The following is a 22560-nucleotide window of genomic DNA, read 5'->3' on the forward strand; positions in this document are numbered from 1 at the left end:
TTCCACAGCATACCTTGAAGAGATCCAGTCTGTTCGACGCCATACAAATAGTACAAGTGATCCCCAAAGCCCCAACCCTCCGTTGTTGGTCCACTGCAGTGCTGGGGTAGGAAGGACTGGCGTGGTTATTTTGTCGGAGATCATGATTGCCTGCCTGGAACACAATGAGGTGATGGCTCTTACGATCGCCTGGCCTTTCTGGGTGGAAATAAGGGGGTGGGGAAGAGAGGGACATAGTGACCTAATAGCTCTTGTTACACACATTTCCTTGGACTGTGGTGTCCTCAAGACATTATTCATGTTCCCTGCAAAAGGCTTTGTCTTCTTGGAGAGTCTCAGTACCAGTTAGCATATTAAAGACTGTGAGAAGTCGTATGATAAAGCTGTTTGAACTTCTTTTACTTACCCGGAGTTTTTCAAATTTGAGCTCAGAACCCTTTCTTCCTGTTCACATCTTAAGGAGGATTCATACTGCCCAGAGCCCTTGCGGGAAATAGCTAGATATTGATAGCACTTAGCACACTGTGTTTCCGCAGAATCTTGTTATTTAGTGAGATACGGTAATTATGTCCAACCATACCAAGTCAGTGAGCTACACCCAGGGAAAGTTGAAGAAATAGTCTGCATGGACATTCTGTATATAGTTAAAACCAATCAGAAAATCAGAGGTAGGCAATCATGGCTTATTTCTAGAAGACGCTAGGGTGGAAAAGAGACTGTCCATCTCCTAACCAGGTTTCTGCTAGGACGCTGGTGTCTTCCCATCCTTTCTGACACCCCGGGAACGCATTACCTTCATCACTGTTTCTCTCAACCCAGGTGCTGGACATCCCGAGAGTGCTGGACATGCTGAGGCAACAGAGAATGATGCTGGTGCAGACTCTCTGCCAGTACACATTTGTGTACAGAGTCCTCATCCAGTTCCTGAAAAGCTCCAGGCTCATCTAAGCTCCCACAGTTCTTACGCGGCCAGTCATGTGAAGCGTTTACAGCTTTAAAAAAGCGCTTGCCTAGCTCATCCTTTCCCCTTGACACTTGATCCACGCAGCACTGCACTGGGACATAAATGGTGCAGTCGTAATGGAGGCACACCGAAGGAAACGCGAGAAGCGCGGGCTGAGGAGATTTCTAACCTGGGAAAGGTGCTCAAGGAGGACTTGGCTTCAAGGGCCTTGCCCTGCCCCGGTCTGTCCAGTTTGCAGTACTTGCACACATTTTGGAGATTGTATTTTCTAGACAATTCTCTCTTTTACTGAAGCTATGCTGGGCAATTCTGGCAATCATTAAAGTGCATAGATTTCTATCTTAAATGAGTTTTTGATAATGGAGTTTTATTTTATGACAAATATTTAGGGATTTTCTAGTGAGAACTTTGTGTAGGTATGATCCACAGATATGAGTGGCTCCTATATAACTTTGTATTTAAAAATCATGTTATCTTTTGTTATTTTTTTTAAAAAAAACCTTGGGTTTTAATAGTTTAGTTACCAAATTCAAAACTATACTGAGAATCTAAAAGTGTTATTTTGAAACATCAAAAACATTTTTCTATCCAGAATATTTTTTATCCTAAAAATTCGATAGAGCTGTACCTTCTCTATTTTTCAAACGAGAGCTCAACTCATTTAGATACTGAAATGAGTCAGTTCATGTAAAGTTGGGGATGAAGGCATGTTATTTAAAATGTAAGAGAATAAACATTATTTTTTCAGTATTATTCATAGATTAAATGACTTTGATTTTATAGGTTGAAAATGAAGTGAAAAACAATTGCCTAGGGTGGTTTTAAGCACTTTTTTGTTAAAAACAAATCTGAGTTTTAATATATGTGTTGCTTTGTAGATGACACAGTGACAGTGGGCACTGAGAGGTGTTCTGGGAGACAGTGGGGACTGAGTATGTAAGATGACTAGGACAAGAGTAAGTAGAGCATGGTGGTAAGTGCAGGATGCCTTCATCTTTGCAAAAATGCAGTATTATCTACACTCAGACTGAGGTGCTGGGATGCTGAGCAGGGGCTTGGTGTATGGGGGTAGACCCCACAGCACTGTCCCCAGGGAATTCAAGTCCTGTCACACCGGTGACTTACTGTTTCCTTGGGGTTTTTCCACCTAAACCTGTATTTTTTTATATATATAAATAAATTCAGCATTATCATTAAAAGAAGCCTTGAATAGGGTTGTTTTTCCTTTTGGTGGAAAGGGATAGTTAATAATAGTTTTCACCTCTTCTCCCAAAAATATAGTCCAAATTTGTGCACAGCAATTGCTGTGGTATTCAAGAGGTACTTGCATTTTAGCTCCTTAGTTCCCTGGTCAGTGTTAGCTGTTTAGTGCCCGCTCACCCATCCCATTTAGGCACATCCCAGTAGATAGAGCCAGGCTCAGTTACAGGGGGAGTGTGTCATCTCTGGCCCAGATGAAGATGGCCTTGTCGCAATGACCGCTGAGTAGGTACAGATGAATGAGATGTAGCTGAGGAACCCTGTCCTTTTTCCTTCATTTTGGGTTCTTCTCACAATGGAAAGCTTCCAAAATGTCAAATCTAGGGCTGTTTCCCAAATTACACTCTTCTAGGCATCATTCTGATTCCCATGTCACTCCTAAAGCAGTTTAACTCACTTCCATGAGCACATGTGTGTCAGCCATGAGACAGACTTCCTACAGAGTGTGCGTACCAGCCTAACTCTACCTTACCCAGAAGCCAGCCACCTAAGAGGAAAACTCAGAAGGTATTAATGAAAATTGAAAGTAGGCACACTTCTCATGTAGGAACAAAATAAAAATTTTAAATACAAAATTCTTTTTAAAGTCCTTTTTAAAGAACAATAAAACTAAGTGAAAATGTTCAGAAAGAGCCCCTTAGAAGAAAGGAGTAAGAATTTTTTACTGGGACTATTTTCCATCTCTAGAAAAAGTGCTTCTTCCCCTTCCCTTCCCTCTCCATGGTATGTTTTTGTGAAAATGCTTTTCTGTCAGGTTTAAACATATTGAAGTAGCTTGTTGACAAGAACATATTGTAAAACAAATCTAAAGAGTAATATATGGTCTACTTGTGTTCCTGTTGTAATAATTTGATAAGTAAACTTCTGGGGGCAAAGTTAATGTTTAAATCTATCACTCTTAAAATGTTGCATGTTTGACATCGTTTCTAAGAGCCATGTAACTTTAAATTTTTAATTGCAGCTGGTGAATATGAAAGGATTTCTGAATAAAAATCTGTCATATTACTGAGCTTTGAAATAGTGTGATTTTCAAGAGCATACGAGAACGTTAAGGGTCCATAAGTTTACTGCCTCTGAAATGAGTATATTAGTATCTGTCAAACTTATACAGTGCTTCATGTATTTAGGTATCTTAGTGTCTTTTAATAAAAATTATTAAAATGTGCAATTTCATAAAAAGTAGTTATAACCAGTGTTTTCCACTGATCAATTTTGGTATCTCTGGCATCTGTTTTCCTGATTAGTGGCATCTTTTGATGAAATGTTTTAGTTGATAGTTTTGAGCACAGAAAGTACTCATTTATTTTTTTATTTTTTATTTTTGAGATGGAGTCTTGCTCTGTTACCCACGCTAGAGTGCAGTGGCACAGTCTTGGCTCACTGTAACCTCTGCCTCCTGGGTTCAAGCGATTCTCCTGCCTCAGCCTCCTGAGTAACTGGGATTACAGGCATGTTCCAGTATGCCTGGCTAATTTTTGTATTTTTAGTGGTGATGGGGTTTCACCATGTTGGCCAGGCTGGTCTCCAACCCTTGACCTCAGGTAATCCACCCGCCTTGGCCTCCCAAAGTGCTGGGATTACAGGTGTTAGCCACTGTGCCTGGTGAGAAAGTGCTCATTTTAGAATATCATTTGGAATGCATATTGTAGTTATTCATTATTAATTTCTCCTGGATCATCCGTGAAGCATTCAGAAAATGCCAGAATTTAGTCTTTAAAACCCTTTGGCTGAATTAAAAGTGTTTTGGGAGACAGTAAGGCTTCTAAGAAAGCCTGTGCTGCTTTAGAAACTTCCAGAAAGCAATGTCTAGCCAGAAGCACAGGAAGGAGGAGAGCATGGTAGTGTGAGTGATGACGGCATGACATGGCCAGCTTTTCTGTGAAGCTTTCACCATCAGAAGAGAACACTCATTTCAGATGTTAATGTTTACAGTATTAAGAAAATTTAAATATTTGCCATACAACTATGTATGGTAAAATAAACTGGAGGTTAGCTGCAACTTACCAAGAGCAGGTTTATTATTTGAGATTTGCATGAACAAATGGAAATAGGAATTACTATTGTAAATCAGATTCTTTGAGATGGAGTCTCGCTCTGTCACCCAGGCAGCACTATCAAGATAGTACAATGGCACTATCTTGGCTGACTGTAACCTCCACCTTCTGGGTTCAAGCGATTCTCCTGCCTTGGCCTCCCAAGTAGCTGGGATTACAGATGTACACCACTATGCCCAGCTAATTTTTGTATTTTTAGTAGTGATGGGGTTTCACCATGTTGGCCAGGCTGGTCTCAAACTCCTGACCTCAGGTGATCCGCCCACCTCGGCCTCCCAAAGTGCTGGGATTACAGGCGTGAGCAACTGCTCCTGGCTGTAAATCAGATTTTTTAAAGGAACTCTTTTGGATAGAAATGGAGTTGAATTTGCTTCTCAGCAGGATTTCATGTGGAACAAGCTGTATCTATCCCTTTCCAGTTTTTTTAAAAGAATCAATATTGAAGTGGGCTTTCTTTTGAGCTGAGGGATGGATATATTAAAAGTAGAGGAATAGCTGGATTAAAAATTTGCCTGGGAAAACATTTATCAAAAGAATATGAGCTTTTCAAATTCCTGTAGATAAGCGCTCCATTTACCCTACTATCTAAAATTATAGAAAAATGAGGAAGGCTGGTCGTGGTAGCTCACACCTGTCATGCATGCTGGTGCAGGTCTGTAATCCCAGCAACGGAAGGAGAATTGCGTGAAGTTGGGAGACTGCACTCCAGCCTGGGTGACAGAGCGGGACTTTGTCTTAAACAAAACGAAAATGAGGAAACATCAGGAAATTCAGATCACAGTTTGCATGTTTTGGGGTACCTGGGTAGAGGGGATTTTAGAAAACATTTGAAATCCATCCTTGGTTTGTTAAAGTGGTGGCATAGTTTTCTGTGTTTTTCAGGTAGTTCCCTAATATATGCTCTAAAAGTTCACTTGTATGTTGACTTTTAGTAATATTTACCCATGCAAACAATACTCTTGGTGTTAACTCTCTTAGTTTGGGCCCCCCACAGCTTACTCAAACCATAGGGGCCCTGAAAGGTAAGCAGTGGTACAGAACCAAGGCACATGTGTTCTGTACTCCCAAGAAATCGGGCCAACTTCTCTCCCTACTGTACCCTGCTGGTGAGATCAGAGAATAAATTATCACTGCTCCTGCCAGGCAGTGGCAACCTGGACTCAGAAAGCAACCGAAGTCAAACTAGTCAAGTGCTTTCTGGGGAAACTTTACAGAAAGTATGCCAGCGTTTGTTGCAGAAACTTGAGCTGTGCATGGGTAAGGAGCAGAATGCGGCTTATAATGTGAGCAGGGATGCTACTAATGAAACTGTCTGAAGTGGGGCAGGGGGTGGAGGGCGAATTGGCAAAACTTACCCCTTCCTTTCCTGTTGTCACTTATATGTCCTCCTTAGCATTCCTGGCTTGAAAAGGGAAGTAAGGGACGGCCCAAGAAGGAAGTTGAAGGTCTTCAGCACCCAGCTAGGGAGCAGCAGTTCAAGGCAAATGTTTCTATATAGAGGATATCCCTAGGTCACATGCAAGTCAAATTACGATCTGTCTGCAGACTGTATTTCCAAAAATATTTACATCACTCGTGTATTTTAAAAAATAGTTTTCAAAAATCTAAAGAACATCTAAACATCATCTTCCAACATTTTATAGGTTACTAAAGGGATAGTAAACACTTTTGAGTTATGCTTTAATATAAATAAGTACAAGAGAGGAACCATTGTGTTTGAACTTCCGTAGAACTTCAGTAACAGTATGGTTCACATACTGTCCCAAATTTCTGAAAATTACTTATTAAACTAGTAAGTATTTTGATCATTATTCCTTAACTTCCATTAAATGACTTTGTGGTGTGTCAAATAAAAGACTTTAAAATCTATAAAATCCCTTGGCTCTGAATCAACAATGTGGTGTACCTGCACTGGCTATGGGCAGGACACGAGTGACACAATTTGTGTTAATAGACCTACAATTTTAACTGAACTGGTAGGTGGTTTTTAAAGTGTGTAAAAAGAATACGTACTTAATTTCAGATGTCAAATTCAATACTATTGACATTTAAGTGTTCATGTGTATTTTAAATTCACTCTCAAAACTTGGTGAAACACTAATACTGAAGTTCCACATTCACCCTAAAAGCAGATGTCCATTGCAAAGAAATTCAGAAGGTTGATTACCTGGGTTAGACAGGATATGAGTCTGTCAGGCCTCAATTTTTTGGGTAGGCTGATGAGACTAGTACAGATTTAATAACTAGTTTTCATTTCTGTCTGCTCATCAGCTGAGAAAAACTGAACAAATGAACAGGGAATATAAATATATTCATTTCATAAGATACAGGCATTACAGCTCAGACTGCTACCATATGCTGCTGATATGGTTCAAATTTTTTTATCCTGGAAGTTTATTAGAAATCACTTGAAACTGATAGACCATTGAATGAGACAAATATTTTGTTACAGTAATTAATATATTGAAATGTAATTTAATCTTTTTTTTTTTTTGAGACGGAGTTTCGCTCTTGTTACCCAGGCTGGAGTGCAATGGCGCGATCTCGGCTCACCGCAACCTCCGCCTCCCAGGTTCAGGCAATTCTCCTGCCTCAGCCTCCTGAGTAGCTGGGATTACAGGCACGCGCCACTATGCCCAGCGAATTTTTTGTATTTTTAGTAGAGACGGGGTTTCACCATGTTGACCGGGACAGTCTTGATCTCTTGACCTCGTGATCCACCCACCTCAGCCTCCCAAAGTGCTGGGATTACAGGCTTGAGCCACCGCGCCCAGCCAATTTAATCTTAAGACAAGTATCCTGAAAGGATTTTGGTAGGGTTTTATAGTTTTACTGTGCAACGCTGGTTCAGACCAACAAATAGCTTGAAAAAAACTGAATATTCTCCAGAGATGACAAATTTATTTCTAGAACAGGTAGTAAAAAAGATAATAATACAGAATACTTAAACCCCTGTAAGTCAAACAAAAAGGTAAACAAAAAAAAAAGTAAGAAAAAATACTATTTAATTTTCAACCACTGATTTTTCTTTCTTTGAGACAGGGTCTCACTTTCAGCCTGAAGTGCAGTGGCACAGTCATAGCCCACTGTAAATCCTTCAATGACAGATGCACATCAGCATGCCCAGCTAATTAAGCAATTTTTCTTTGTAGAGATGGGGTCTTCCTTTGTTGCTCAGGCTTGTCTCAAACTCCTGAGCTCAGAAGATCCTCCTGCCTCAGGATTATAGGCATGAGCCACTGTGACCAGCCTACAACCACTTTTAGGTTAGGAGAGCTCCAGTGGGTTTTATTTGAGTAGTTTGGTTTTTGTGGCACAACAGAGAAATTAAAGTAGTTGTGTAGGGATGATTCTTAATGTTTCTGAAAAATTTCTGTGAATATGATCAGTTTAGACCCTCTCTATATAAGATGTTTTAGAATTCCATATTAAACATAAGCAGCTTAATTTCTAATAGAATTAAACTATTACCTACTTATCAGTACACTCAATTTCTAAAAAACACATTGAAAATGGAAGCAAAATTTAAAAATTGTCAATGTATCAAGTCTTTAAAAAAAAAACAAACTCATGCAGTCATACCTTATTCAAAAGACTGGCACTAGGATAATATATTTTTGCTTTTTTTTTGAGACGGAGTTTCGCTCTTGTTACCCAGGCTGGAGTGCAATGGTGCAATCTCGGCTCACCTCAACCTCTGCCTCCTGGGTTCAGGCAATTCTCCTGCCTCAGCCTCCCGAGTAGCTGGGATTACAGGCACGTGCCACCATGCCCAGCTAATTTTTGTATTTTTAGTAGAGACGGGGTTTCACCATGTTGACCAGGACGGTCTCGATCTCTTGACCTCGGTGATCCACCCACCTTGGCCTCCCAAAGTGCTGGGATTACAGGCGTGAGCCACTGCACCCGGCCTATTTTTGCTTTTTAACTGTTCTCCAATAATTTTTTACATTCTAAAACATTTTTATCATGCCAATGTTAATGTTACATGTTAACTGAGTATTTTCTATGCAGTCATTACAATGTTTTAATCTATTGTGCTTAATAGAGGAAGATATTCTGATTTACAACAAAGCTCTTTGGTTCACATAAAGAACTGCACTATAATCAGAAATTCAGTTTATATTTTTGTGTTGTACTATCTGGTTAAAAATGGAAGCAATCCAAACCCTAATCATAACACATTGAGCAAAGCTTAGTTTAAGAATTTTGCTATTTAAATAAAAATTCCAAGAGAGGTTATTATGATTTAATATGTCTGACAAACCTAAAACCAAAATTTGGATAAAACTTATACAAAATACATTTTCATACAGCAAATTTAGAAATTTGCTCTGTAATTCAAGCAATGCACTGGAATTCTACCTTTTCAAAATGGTAGCATAAATAATTGTCTAGTATTTTCTAGTTTAAAAAGAAATTTTATGTGCTACTGTCTGATCAATAATGTAAAAATGTATAATCAGAAGAGCTTAATTCTTCTAAACTTATTGGTTTGTAAAGGTGTGTACCTTTTATAGGCAAAAAGGCTTGAATGGCAAAATATAATATATGTGAAATAAATATATGTTCTATTTTTGCCATAAAAAATAAATGTTTAAAGCAAGATATGATTTGTGTGTGAATATATTATAGTGCAATTAAAGCTATTTTGCCTCTTTTTCCACTGTAGATCTTACTGCATAAAGGCATGTAATTAAATTAGTCCTATTTCCCCATTGGATTATTTTTAATAATGTACCAGGCAAGAGATGCTGCTTTTAGTACATGCCAATCTGTCATCACACATCTCCACAGTAATCAATCACTTTAAGAGTTAGAATGCATCTTGCCAAGCTAGCTAGCTTCATTAATCAGGATATTTGTGGGTCAATCAATACACTCGAATAAAGGTTTGATACCATTTTCACAGTGGGCTGGCAGAGCTCCTCATGTGGCCATCCCTGAAGTAGAACATATGCTATTTGTTGTGTCCACTTTATTCAATCTTCCAGTGGGGTTGCTTTTGGACCAGTAGCAGCAGGGTCTGGAATCGTTAGAAATGCAAATTCTTGTGCCTTGCCCCAGATCTAAAACTTCTGAGTCAGAAGCTATGGGGATGGGGCCCAGAAAGCGCTTTAGTATTCTAGGTGATTTTGATGGACATTAAAGTTTGAGAATCATGCTTTAGTAATTAAAAATCAATGGACATTTAATATAGATCCTAATTTGGGACTCATATGGCCAAGCTATAACTAAAATAACCTAAAGTCTATTTAGGCTTTTTTTTTTTTTCCTTTTTGAGATAGGGTCTCACTCTGTCACCCAGGGTGGAGTGCAGTGGTCTGATCATAACTCACTGCAGCCTCCATCTCCTGGATTCAGGTGATTCTCTTGCCTTAGCCTCCCAGTTAGCTAGGGCTACAGGTATGCATCACCACTCCTGGCTAAGTTTTTAATTTCAATTTTAATTTTTATTTATTTGTAGAGATGGGGGTCTCACTCTATAGACCAGGCTGATCTTGAACTCTTGAGCTCAAGCGGTCCTCCCATCTTGGCCTCCCAAAGTGCTGGGATTATAGGCGAGCCACCACACCGAGCCAACTTAGGCCATTCTTTTTAGGTTAATGATATTTATAGTTGTGGTAGGTTGAATAGTGGCTCACCAGAAAGGTCCATGTCCTAATTTGCTGAAGTTACACATTTTACATGGCAAAAGGGACTGTTCAGATGTGATCAAATTACGCATTTTGAGTTGGGGGATTACCTGGATTATCCAGGTGGACACAAAGTAATCACCAGGGTCTTCAGTAGAGAGATTTAAAGATGCTTCACAGTTGGCCTGGAATATGGGGGAAGACGCCACAAGTGAAGGAATGCAGGCAGCCTGTGCAAGCTGGTAAATGCAAGGAAACATTCTCCCCTAGAACCTCCAGGAGGAATGCAGCCTCAGCAATAGCTTGATTTTAGGACTTGAGTTCCAAAACTGTAAGACAATGAGTTAATGTTTGGGTAACTTGTTACAGCAGCAACAGGAAACTAATACAATGATATATTCTTTCTCTCAGGAGAAACTTGACAGTCTGCTGGGTTGGGAAAACTAGGTGAGTATGGAGGCATCATGTCCAGAACTACTAGGTGTTTTTGCCTCAAAACTTGAATATGAGCACAAAACAGAATGCACAAGGCAACAAGCTTCGCCTTGGTGCAAAACTTTCCTTATTCCAGCCCCAAAAAAATCTTCCTCCCGGATTCGTTCCATTAGGATATGCTACTTGTTATTGGTTCGATCTGGCTACTGGGGAAAGTCACTCAGGGTGGCATCTTCTATCGCTGGGGTATGACTCAGTTTAGCAGACTGATTTCCAATACTATACCAGCACATGAAGAGTGAATAGGTGTTTCTACTTCAAATATAAATTATTTCCATTTTAATTTCTACAGATCTTAAGAATTAAACTAATTTTGGTAATAAAAAGAAATCTTTGGATCATCTAGTCCAAGCTCTTTAAAACCAAAGCCCTTCATTCCTGTAAGGTCTGAGAAAACAAAAACATCAAGGTTTAGAATAAAGCAATTCATTGGCGACCATACAGCTAATCAGTTCACTTTGCAAAGTACAGGGTCGTGCCCACAAAAGCTGTTCTGATCTTTACTTATTGACTTTATTGAGAACATGTGATTTTTTTAAAGTAAGACTTCTAATGATGATGTTAATTTATATTTTACACCATTTAAAATGTGAGCAAATACATTTTCATGTAGCCTAGCCATCTGCTACATTCTTCTTTCTACACTGTGGAACTAGAGCTTTCCGAGTATAAAGAGAAGAGGAAAATCTTGTTTTTCCTATTGCTTGTCTTAAACTAAACCTCCCATTAAGTTCAAACTATCTTCCTCCATAAGCAAATGCATTAATTGTCAAGCTGGGTATCCAAAGAGAAACAGGTCCTTCCTCTTGAGAATCTTACAGTCTAGGGACAAACTGGGCAAACAATATTATACAACTCATGTAATAAGACAGATTCCAGATCACAGAGCTGGGGTAGGAGGGACAAATGTTAGGGCAACCACTCAAGGATTCACAGGAGGTGTTATATTCCACCTGGGCTATAAATGAAGACTCCAGGTTGCCAAAGAGGGAAAATGATACTCTGAGCAGATACATGGAGAGAGAGGACCTCTGTGTGAAGAACAAGCGAGTAGGTGTGATTGACACAGGGAGCTTGTGAGAGGATGGCAAGAGATGAACTGGGAAGGAAAACGTAACATAGAAAATGCAAAAGGGCCTGCACTTTATTGTGTTAGCAAGTGCAAACTCTCAAAGGTGTTTTAAAGAAGACAGTGGCATGGTTAAAAACAGTAGCAGCAAGGGGTATACTGGAGGGAAGACGGTGAATAGGAGGCAGGACTAACTTGCAGCACCCACTCAGATGGACAGAGCAGCGTGTGGAGACCCATATTGTGAACGTTTGCTCCAAGAACTACCAAAGGAACATACCAAGAAAGCCAAGAGGATTCAGCAGAGAGAAGGAGGTGAATTGCTGCTGCAGGCTCTGTGGGACAGCCAAGAAACTCTAAAGACAAAGGCATAATCTCTTGGGAGCTCTATGGCCCTGCCCACAGGGTGATTCCCCCTCTAATACAGCAGCTGATGCACTCTTGAAAGCGCCACCTCCTGGCTGGAGGCCAACCAACACAAAACCAGTACCCTTAACAAAAATACAACCAAGGACCTGCATAGGGTTCCACTTCACTCTCCTGCTGCCTCCACCTGGGCAGGTGCTGGTATCCATGGCTGAAAGACCTGAAGATGAATCACATCTCAGGACTCTGTGGAAACTCCCCAGTACCAGCCTGAAGTCCGGTAGCTTTCCTGGTGACTAGATCCAGAAAAGAAATAACTATCACTGCAGTTTGGCTCTTAGGAAACCCCACCCCTAGGGGAAAGGGGAGAGTACATCAAAGGAGCATCCTGCGGGTCAAAAGAATCCGAATACAGCCCTTGAATCCCAGATCTTCCCTCTGACATAGTCTACCCAAATGAAAAGAAACCAGAAAAACAACTCTGGTAATAAAACAAGGCTTTTAACACCCCCAAAAGATCACAGTAGCTCACCAGCAGTGGATCCAAACCAAAACAAAATCTCTGAATTGACAGAAAAAGAATTCAGAAGGTTGACTATTAAGTCAATCAAGGAGACACCAGAGAATGGTAAAGTCCAACTTAAAGAAATAAAAAATGATACAGGGCCAGGTGTGGTGGCTCACATCTATAATCCCAACACTTTGGGAGGCTGATGCAGGTGGATCGCTTGAGGCCAGGAGATAGACTAGCCTGGTCAACATGGCAAAACTCTGTCTCTGCTAAAAATGTAAAAATTAGCTGGGCATGGTGGTGGGCACCTGTAATTCCAGCTACTGGGGAGGCTGAGGCAGGAGAACTGCTTGAACCTGGAGGCAGCAGTTGCAGTGAGCCAAGACTGTGCTACTGTACTCCAGCCTGGGTGGCAGAGCAAGACTCTCTCTCAATGAGAAAAAGAAAAAAAGATATAGGATACAAATAGCAAAATGTCCAGTGAAATAGCATAAGTAAAAAACAGTCATAGCTGGGCACCGTGGCTCATGCCTGCAATCCTAGCAGTTTGGGAGGCCAAGGCAGGTGGATCACCTGAGGTCAAAACCAGCCTAGCCAACATTGTGAACCCTGTCTCTACTAAAAACACAAAAATCAGCTGGGCGTGGTGGCAGGTGCCTGTAATCCCAGCTATTCAGGAGGGTAAGACAGGAGAATCACTTGAACCCAGGAGACTGAGGTTGCAGGTAGCCAAGATTGCACCATTGCATTCCAGCCTGGGCAACAAGAGTGAAATGTCATCTTAAAACAAAACAAAACAAAACAAAATGAAAAGCACAATTTCTAGAAATGAAGAACACATTTAGAGAAATGCAAAAAGCAAAATGCACCAGGAAGTCTCAGCAATAGAATTGAACAAGTGGAAGAAAGAAACTTCATGGATCAAACACAAGGCTTTCAAATTAACCCAATATGACAAAGACAAAATAAAACAGAATTTAAGAAATGATCAAAACCTCCAAGAAGTTTGGGATTATGTTAAATAGCCAAACCTAAGACTAACTGGTGTTCCTGAGGAAGAATAGAAATCTAAAACTTTAGAAAACACATTTGAGGGAATAATTGAAGAAAACTTCCTTGGCCTTGCTAGAGATCTAGACATCCAAATATAAGAAGTTCGAAAAACACCTGGGAAATTCAGCATAAAAAGATCATTGCCTAGTCACAGAGTCATCAGGTCACCTAAGTCAAGAAAAATGAAAGACAATCTTAAGAGCTATGAGGCAAAAGTTTCAGGTAACCTATAAAAAAAACTTATCAGATTAACAGCAGATTTCTCAGCAGAAACCCTACAAGCTGGAAGGCATTGGGGTCCTATCTTTAGCTTCCTTAAACAAGACAATTATTAGCCAAGAATTTTGTAACCAGCAAAACTAAGCCTTGAAGGAAAGATATTCTTTTTCAGAAAAACAAACGCTGAGAGAATTTACCACTATCAAGCCAGTACTATAGGATTGCTAGTAGGGGCTCTAAATCTTAAATCTTTAAAATCACCAAAACAGAATGTCCCTAAAGCATAAATCTCACAGGAACTACGAAACAAAAACACAATGAAAAAAAAAAAAAAACAAAACGAAGGTATTCAGGTAACAAATAGTACAATGAATAGAACAGTACCTTACATATCAATATTAATATTGAATGTAAATGGCCTAAATGCTCCACTTAAAAGATACAAAATGGCAGAATGGATAATAATTCATCAATCAAGTATCTGCTATCTTCAAGAGACTCACCTGACACATAAAGACTCACATAAACTTAAGTAAAGGGATAGAATGGTAAAGGGGTAAAATAGCTACTCCTGCTTGCTTTTGGTGTCCATTTGTGTGGAATACCTTGAATGGAGTAACTAGAAAACCTAGAGGAGATGGATAAATTCCTGGAAATATACAACCTTCCTACATTAACCTAGGAAGAAATAGAAACTCTAAGCAGACCAATAACAAGCAGCAAGATTGAAATAGTAATTTAAAAATTACCAACAAAATACCAATGGGATATTTGTTACCAATGGAATAGCTTTCCATGCAAATAGACACCAAAAGTAAGCAGGAGTAGTTATTCTTGTATCACACAAAGGAAACTTTAAGGCAACAGCAGTTAAAAATGACAAAGAGGGGAATTATATAATAATAAAAGGACTAGTCCAGCAGGAAAATACCACAGTCCTAAATGTATATATACACACCTCACACTGGAGCTCCCATATTTATAAAACAATTACTAGTAGACCTAAGAAATGAAATAAGATGGCAACACAATACTAGTGGAGGGACTTCAATACTCCACTGACAGCAGTAGACAGGTCATCTAGACAGAAAATCAATAAAGAAACAACGAACTTAAAGTATACCCTAGAAAAAAAATGGACTTAACAGATTTTTATGGAATATTCTACTCCACAATTGCAAACATTCTATTAATTAGCACAAGAAACATTCTCTAAGATAGACTATATATGATAGGCCACAAAACAAATCTCAACACATTAAAATAAAATCTTATCAAGTACTATCACAGACCACAGTATAATAAAATTAGAAATCAACTCCAAAAGGAACCCTCGAAGCTATGCCAATAAATGGAAATTAGATCATTGGGTCAACAATGAAATCAAGACAGAAATTAAAAAATTCTTTGAACTGAATGATAACAGTGACACAACGTATCAAAACTTCTGGAATATAACAAAGGCAGAACTAAGACGAAAGTTCATAGCCTTAAATGCCTACATCAAAAAGTTAGAAATCACAAGCATTTCTACACACCAACAACAGACAAACAGAGAGCCAAATCAAAAGTGATCTCCCATTCACAATTGCTACAAAGAGAATAATATACCTAGGAATACAACTAACAAAGGATGTAAAGGACCTCTTCAAGGAGAACTACAAACCACTGCTCAGTGAAATAGGAGAGGACACAAACAGACGGAAAAACATCCCAAACTCATGGCTGGGAAGAATCAACATCGGAAAATGGCCATACTGCCCAAAATAATTTATAGATTCAATGATATCTCCATCAAGCTACCAATGACCTTCTTCACAGAACTGGAAAAAACCACTTCAAACTTCAGACAGAACCAAAAGAGAGCCCGCATAGACAAAATGATTCTAAGCAAAAAGAACAAAGCTGGAGGCATCACACTGCCTGACTTCAAACTATACTAACAAGGCCACGGTAATCAAAACAGCATGGTACTGGGACAAAAACAGAGACAAAGACCAATGGAACACAACAGAGGCCTCAGAAGCAACACCACACATCTACAACCATCTGATTTTTGACAAACCTCACAAAAACAAGCAATGGGGAAAGGATTCTCGTTTAATAAATGGTGTTGGGAAACCTGGCTAGCCATGTGCAGAAAGCAGAAACTGGACCCCTTCCTGACACTTTACACTAAAATTAACGCCAGATGGATTAAAGATCTAAACATAAGACCTAACACCATAAAAACCCTAGAAGAAAACCTAGGCAAAACCATTCAGGACATAGGCATAGGCAAGGACTTCATGGCTAAAACACCAAAAGCATTGGCAACAAAAGCCAAAATAGACAAATGGGATCTAATTAAACTCCAGAGCTTCTGTACAGGAAAGAAAACAATCATAAGAGCGAATGAGCAACCAACAGAATGGTAAAAAATTTTTGTAATCTACCCATCTGACAAAGGGCCAATATCCAGAATCTACAAAGAACTAAAACAGATTTACAAAAAAAAAAACAAAAAAAAAAAAACACCACCAACAAAAAACAAAAAAAAAACCCATTCAAAAGTGGGCGAAGGATATGAACAGATACTTTACAAAAGAAGACATATATGAAGCTAACAAACGTATGAAAAATGCTCATCATCACTGGTCAGTAGAGAAATGCAAATCAAAACCACATTGAGATATCATCTCACGCCAGTTAGAATGGCAATCATTAAAAAACCTGGAGACAACAGATGTTGGAGAGGATGTGGAGAAATAGGAACACTTTTACACTGTTGGTGGGAGTGTAAATTAGTTCAACCATTGTGGAAGACAGTGTGGTGATTCCTCAAGGACCTAGAAGTAGAAATACCATTTGACCCAGCAATCCCATTACTGGATATATATCCAAAGGATTATAAATTGTTCTATAATAAAGACACAGGCACACACATGTTCATTGCCGCACTGTTTACAATAGTAAAGACTTGGAACCATCCAAATGTCCATCATTGATAGACTGGATAAAGAAAATGTGGCACATATACACCATGGAATACTATGCAGCCATAAAAAATGGTAAGTTCATGTCCTTCATAGGGACATGGATGAATCTGGAAACCATCATTCTCAGCAAACTGACGTAAGAACAGAAAACCCAAAACCACATGTTATCACTCATAGGCAGGTGTTGAACAATGAGAACACATGGACATGGAGGGGAGCATCACACACTGTGTTCAGTAGTGGGGGACTAAGGGAGGGAAAGTGGGAGTGGGGAGGGTGGGGAGGGATAATGAGGGGGGGAAATACCAGATACAGGTGATAGTGGGGATGAAGGCAGCAAACCACCTTGCCATGTGTGTACCTATGCAACAATCCTGCATGATTTGCCCATGCACCCTAGAACCTAAAGTACAATTAAAAAAATAAAGTCTGAAAGAGTACAAATAGACAATCTAAGGTCACACCTCAAGGAGCTGGGAAAACAAGAACCAACCACACCCAAACCCAGCAGAAGTAAAGAAATAACCAAGATCAGAGCAAAGTGGTACAGAGGAAGTGAAACTGCTGCTGTTTGCTGATGACAATACCTAGAAAATACCTGTTTTCTATACCTAGAAAACCCCACGACTCATCCAAAAAGCTCCTAAATCGATAAATGAATTCAGCAAAATTTCAGGATACAAAAGTAATGTAAACAAATCAGTAGCACTGCTATGCATCAGCAGTGATCAAGCTGAGAATCCAATCAAGAACTCAGCCCCTTTTATAGTAGCTGCAAAAAACAAACAAACAAACAAACAAACAAACTTAGAAATATACTTAACCAAGGAGGTGGAAGACCTCTACAAGGAAAACTAAAAAACACTGCTGAAGGAAATAATAGATGACACAAACAAACGGAAACATCACACTCATGGATAGACAGAATCAATATTGTGAAAATGACAATAGTACCAAAAGCAATCTACAAATTTAATGCAACTCCCATCAAAATACCGCCCATCATTCTTCACAGAACAGAAAAATAGAAAAAAAATCCTAAAATTCATATAATACCAAAAAAGAGCCCACAAAGCTAAAGCAAGACTAAACAAAAAGAACAAATCTGGAGGCATCACACTACCTGACTTCAAACTATAAGGCCATAGTGACCAAAGCAGCATGGTGCTAGTATAAAAATTGGCATATAGGCCAAGTGCAGTGGCTCCTGCCTGTAATTCCAGCACTTTGGGAGGCTGAGGTGGGTGGATCACCTGAGGTCAAGAGTTTCAGACCAGCCTGGCCAACATAGTGAAACCCCATCTCTACTAAAAATACAAAAATTAGCTGGATGTGGTGGTGAGCTACTTGGGAGGCTGAGGTAGGAGAATCGCTTGAACTTCAGAGAGGGAGGTTGTAGTGAGCTGAGATCACACCACTGCACTCCAGCCTGGATGACAGAGTGAGACTCCATCTCAAAAAAAGAAAAAAAAAAAAAAGGCATATAGACCAAAGCAATGGAATAGAGAACCCAGAAATAAAGTCAAAGACTCGACTTACAGTGAACTGATCTTCAACAAAGCTATTCAACAAATGGTGCTGGTACAATTGGCAAGCCACATGTAGAATGAAACCCGATCCTCATCTCTCACCTTATAGAAAAATCAACTCAAGATGGATCAAAGACTTATGGAATTCTATGCAGCCATAAAAAGTGGCTAAGAGCTGAAACCACAAAAATTCTAGAAGATAACATCAAAAAAAACCTTTCTAGACGCTGGCTTAGGCAAACTATTTATAACCAAGAACCCAAAAGCAAATGCAACAAAAACAAAGATAAATAGATGGGACTTAATTAAACTAAAAAGCTTCTGCACAGCAAAAGAAATAATTGGTAAACAGACAACCCACAGAGTGGGAGAAAATCTTTGCAATCTACACATCTGACAAAAGGACTAATATCCAGCATCTATTAGGAATTCAAACAAATCAGCAAGAAAAAAAACAAACAATTCCATCAACAATGGGCTAAGGACATGAATAGACAATTCCTAAAAGAAGATATACAAATGGCCAACAAACAAATGAAAAAATGCTCAACATCACTAATGATCAGAGCAATGCAAATCAAAACCGCAATGTGATACCATCTAACTCTTCCAAGAATGGCCATAATCAAAAAATAAAAAAATAGTAGATATTGGTGTGGATGTGGAGAAAAGGGAACACTTTTACACTGTTAGTAGGAATGTAAACTAATGCAACCACTATGGAAAACAGTGTGGAGATTCCTTAAATAACTAAGGGTAGATCTATCATTTGATCCAGCAATCCCACTCCTGAGTATATACCCAAAGGAAGAGAAGTCATTATACAAAAAAGATACTTGCACACACATGTTTATAGAAGCACAATTCACAATTGCAAAAATATGGAACCAGCCCAAATGCTTACCAATCAATGAGTGAATAAATGTGGTGTGTGTATGTATATGTGTGTGTGTATATATATGTATACAACTGAATACTACTCAGCCATAAAAAGGAATGAAATAATGGCATTTGCAGCAACCTAGATGGAATTGGGGACCATTATTCTAAGTGAAGTAACTCAGGAATGGAAAACCAAACATCGTATGTTCTCATTCATAAGTAGGAGCTAAGCTATGACAGGCAAAGGCATAAGAATAATACAATGGACTTCGGGGTCTCAGGGGAAAGGGTAGGAGGGGAGCGAGGGATAAAAGACTACACATTGGGTACAGTGTACACTGCTTGAGTGCTGGGTGCACCGAAATCTCAGAAGTTACCACTGAAGAATTCGTTCATGTAACTAAACATCGCCTGTTCCCAAAAACCTACTGAAATAAAAAATAAATAGCAAACACACACACACACACACACACACACACACACACACACACACACAAAACCAGTAGCAGCAGCCTGTATTTAATTCTCATGCAAGCTCATTTAATTCTTGTACTCTATGATAAAGGCTCTATAATTACCCCCACACTCACGCTTAGTAACCCAGCTCAAACTCACAGCTCAAAAGGAATCAAACCCAGGCAAACTGGCTCAGAAGGCACACTCCCATTCATCATGCCTCTCAGCCTCAGCTGATGGGCTGTGTGAGAAGGAAGAGGGAAATATATAAACTAAGATGCTGCTTGATGCTATAACAAGATGTCTTATGAGAAAAAAAAAAAAAAGATGCTGCTCGAAGAGTTTAAGTGCTGTTTCCCAAACTTACCACTTACATCTTACCTTCATAATACTTTTGCCACATTCAAGAACCATTTTTAATATTTATTTAAATCAACTCATCTTTTAAAACCTAAAGGGGAAATAAAGGATTACAACAAATTGTCCTCATAGGTATCCAAGTTAGAATGGGTCATGGCTCCAGAGACAAGAAGCTATACCCAGAGTTACCGCATAGAGACATGCTCTGGGGACATGTCAAATAAGGCAGGTCTGGGGTGTGGACCAAAGCGTGGAGAACAGGAGCCAGGAGATAGTTTCTGAGAGTATCTCCAGAAAGACAGAGGTAGCTCCAGCCAAGAAAGGAAAATTTGGGCCAGGTCAGTAGGTCTGAAGTAGTTACATGGTGAATGGGATGAGAAGGTTTGTGGAAGAGTGAGGTTAGGACTGAAGACAGGAACCCTGGGGCTGAGAAACGGTAGAACCCAAGAAGCAAATAGAGGAGTAAAGGCTGACAGATGGGGAGACCCAGGCTGGGAACCAAGAATAGAGCTGAGGTTATTTCAGGAGGTTTAAGAGGACTGCAAGAGGGGAGTCATGGTATTGCTTAGAGGGTTAAAGGGAAGAAGTCCAGAGGTGAGAGTTGAGGGGAGGTGGGCCAAGGAAGGGTTGCAGCAGGATGAGTTGGGGATTCCGACACTGGGGGTGGGGTGGGGAGGAGGGTGGTAGGGAGAAGTGGGTCAGATGCTCAGTCCTACTATATTGTGCTTTGCAGGTTGTGCCTGAGTCTGAATCCTGAAGACAGTGGTGATGTTCAACACCCCATGAATGAGATGGACCTGTCATCCATATACCACTAAAAATCAACTCTCAGATCTCTAGAGGTATGTACCACCCTTTGGGAAACACTGGTATAGCCAAAGCATAATAAAAGCCCAAGTTAAAGAACAGGGTACTTGGAAGTCATTGTTACCTTTTTAGAAGGATACTTGGGTTGTATTTTTTTAAATATAAAATTAAAATATAGCTTACAAAACAAAAATGGGTTGTTTTACCCTCCACAGTATCTAAGCATGAAACTTTTTATGTAATGGGCACACAAATATTCAATTATATTATTGTAAATAATTGAAAAGATATAATTAGAGATGAATTTTCTGGGCCATGTTCTAATAGTTAGGGTCTCATTCATGAGCTACAAAGGTAGGGGAGGGCTTCAGACAGGTCTGATGGAATGTTTGTGCTCAAAAGAAGAGACAAGATCTCAGCTAGCTGACAGATTTTCCTGGGTAACTGACAATTGGAAGGTCCTCGAGGCTTTAGATATTGCAGGAAATTGAGAAAAAAGAAATTAAAGACACTGCAGACAAGGACCAATGCTTCAAGACCCACACCAGATCTTAAACCATTTCCCATAGCCTACAAAACCATTTCATGTCTGGGTAAAATATGTTCCTCTGAAAATAAGGGTAAAATATGTTTCCTCTGATAAGTAATTTTAGAAATTGAGGCCAGCAGATTCTCAGACGACCCCAGTGATTCCTGTGATCTGGCATTCACACCCTTGTATACATCCCCAACCCTTAAGTGTGGGCAAGACCTGTGACTGGCTTCTAACCAAAAGAACATGGCAAAGGATAGAAAGTCACTATTGTCATTGTGTTACATTACATAAGACTCCATCTTGTTAACAGAATCCCTCTGGTTTTCCTGATACCCTTAAAAAAAAAAAAAAAAAGCAAGCAGGCATGTTGTAACTTCCCTAAGGAAAGGGCCAAGTGGCAAAGAACTATAGGCAGCCTCTAGCCATTGCCCAGCAAGACAACGAAGCCGTCAAATCTACAGTTGCAAGGAAAATAACTGCCAACAAGCCTCTAGATGAGAACACAGCCCAGCGTCTGCCTTGATTGTGCGGTAGCCTTGTGAGACCCAGAGTAGAGGACCCAGCTCAACTGTGCTTAGACTCCTGATCCACAGAAACTGTGGGATAAATAATAAATGTGTGGCACATTAGGCCGCTAAGTTTCTGGTAACTTATTATTGCAGCACAGAAAACTAATACAGAAATCTTAATACATACATTTTTAAAAAAGGAAGAAAAGTAATATTGAGTTACTTGCCATCTGAGGTATTTATTAGCGAAGACTAAACATCCAAAGGGCAGTCCTCAATGCTCATTTCCATGATTTTAAGAGCTGATAATTCTATGTCATGATTATTGTCACCTTTGACACTGGAGAACTGAACAGATTGGGAGAGTGATGTGTCAAGACAGCATAATCCATTTGAAATCTCAACCTTTTCAGTGTCACTGTCACCTTCAATGACATTCACAGAAGTTTCCTGATCTGTTAAACTGTCTGAAATACTTGGATTATTTTCATCCAAAGTTGCAGGTTCAAGATTCGTTTCGTCATTCACCTGTTGAATTATAACCCCTTCTGAATCCTTCGATTTATAAATAGGCATGAAAAATTCAGTTGGTGAAGGGAATATCTCATTCTCATCCTTTGGTACAGACAATAACATATCCAAAGCCGTTTGGTATTCTTGACGTTCCTGCAGAATTGTTACTTCACTTTCATTTTTGAACTTTTTTGGTTCTGAATTCCCAGCCTTTTCAAAATCAAATAAATCCAACATATCAACATCATTTTGCTTTACCAAGTTTTTCTCCGAGGTGCAGCCTAAGTCTACCTTCAGGACATGCAGCAGGTGGCGCATTTTTTCCTAGCATTAAGAAAAAATTAGAACAATTACATTTATTAAG

General features: G+C 39.5%; 2 protein-coding genes across 6 annotated transcripts in view; one reads left to right on the top strand and one right to left on the bottom strand.

Moving 5' to 3' along the window:
* PTPN21 (protein tyrosine phosphatase non-receptor type 21) overlaps positions 1 to 3229 on the top strand; it is an 88838-nt gene extending 85609 nt beyond the window's left edge. For both annotated transcript variants that reach the window (XM_039469244.2, XM_074392860.1), the window contains 2 exons: positions 9 to 169; positions 820 to 3229. In XM_039469244.2, coding sequence (XP_039325178.2) covers positions 9 to 169; positions 820 to 948 — 290 coding nt within the window. In that variant the 3' untranslated portion in view covers positions 949 to 3229. The remainder of the gene's footprint in view (positions 1 to 8; positions 170 to 819) is intronic.
* SPATA7 (spermatogenesis associated 7) overlaps positions 9 to 22560 on the bottom strand; it is an 84559-nt gene continuing 62007 nt past the window's right edge. For all 4 annotated transcript variants that reach the window (XM_003940913.3, XM_003940912.3, XM_074392861.1 and 1 more), the window contains one exon: positions 9 to 22520. In XM_003940913.3, the coding sequence (XP_003940962.2) occupies positions 21936 to 22520 (585 nt within the window). In that variant the 3' untranslated portion in view covers positions 9 to 21935. The remainder of the gene's footprint in view (positions 22521 to 22560) is intronic.

Source organism: Saimiri boliviensis, chromosome 2 (assembly GCF_048565385.1).
Source record: "Saimiri boliviensis isolate mSaiBol1 chromosome 2, mSaiBol1.pri, whole genome shotgun sequence".
Lineage (NCBI taxonomy): Eukaryota > Metazoa > Chordata > Mammalia > Primates > Cebidae > Saimiri > Saimiri boliviensis.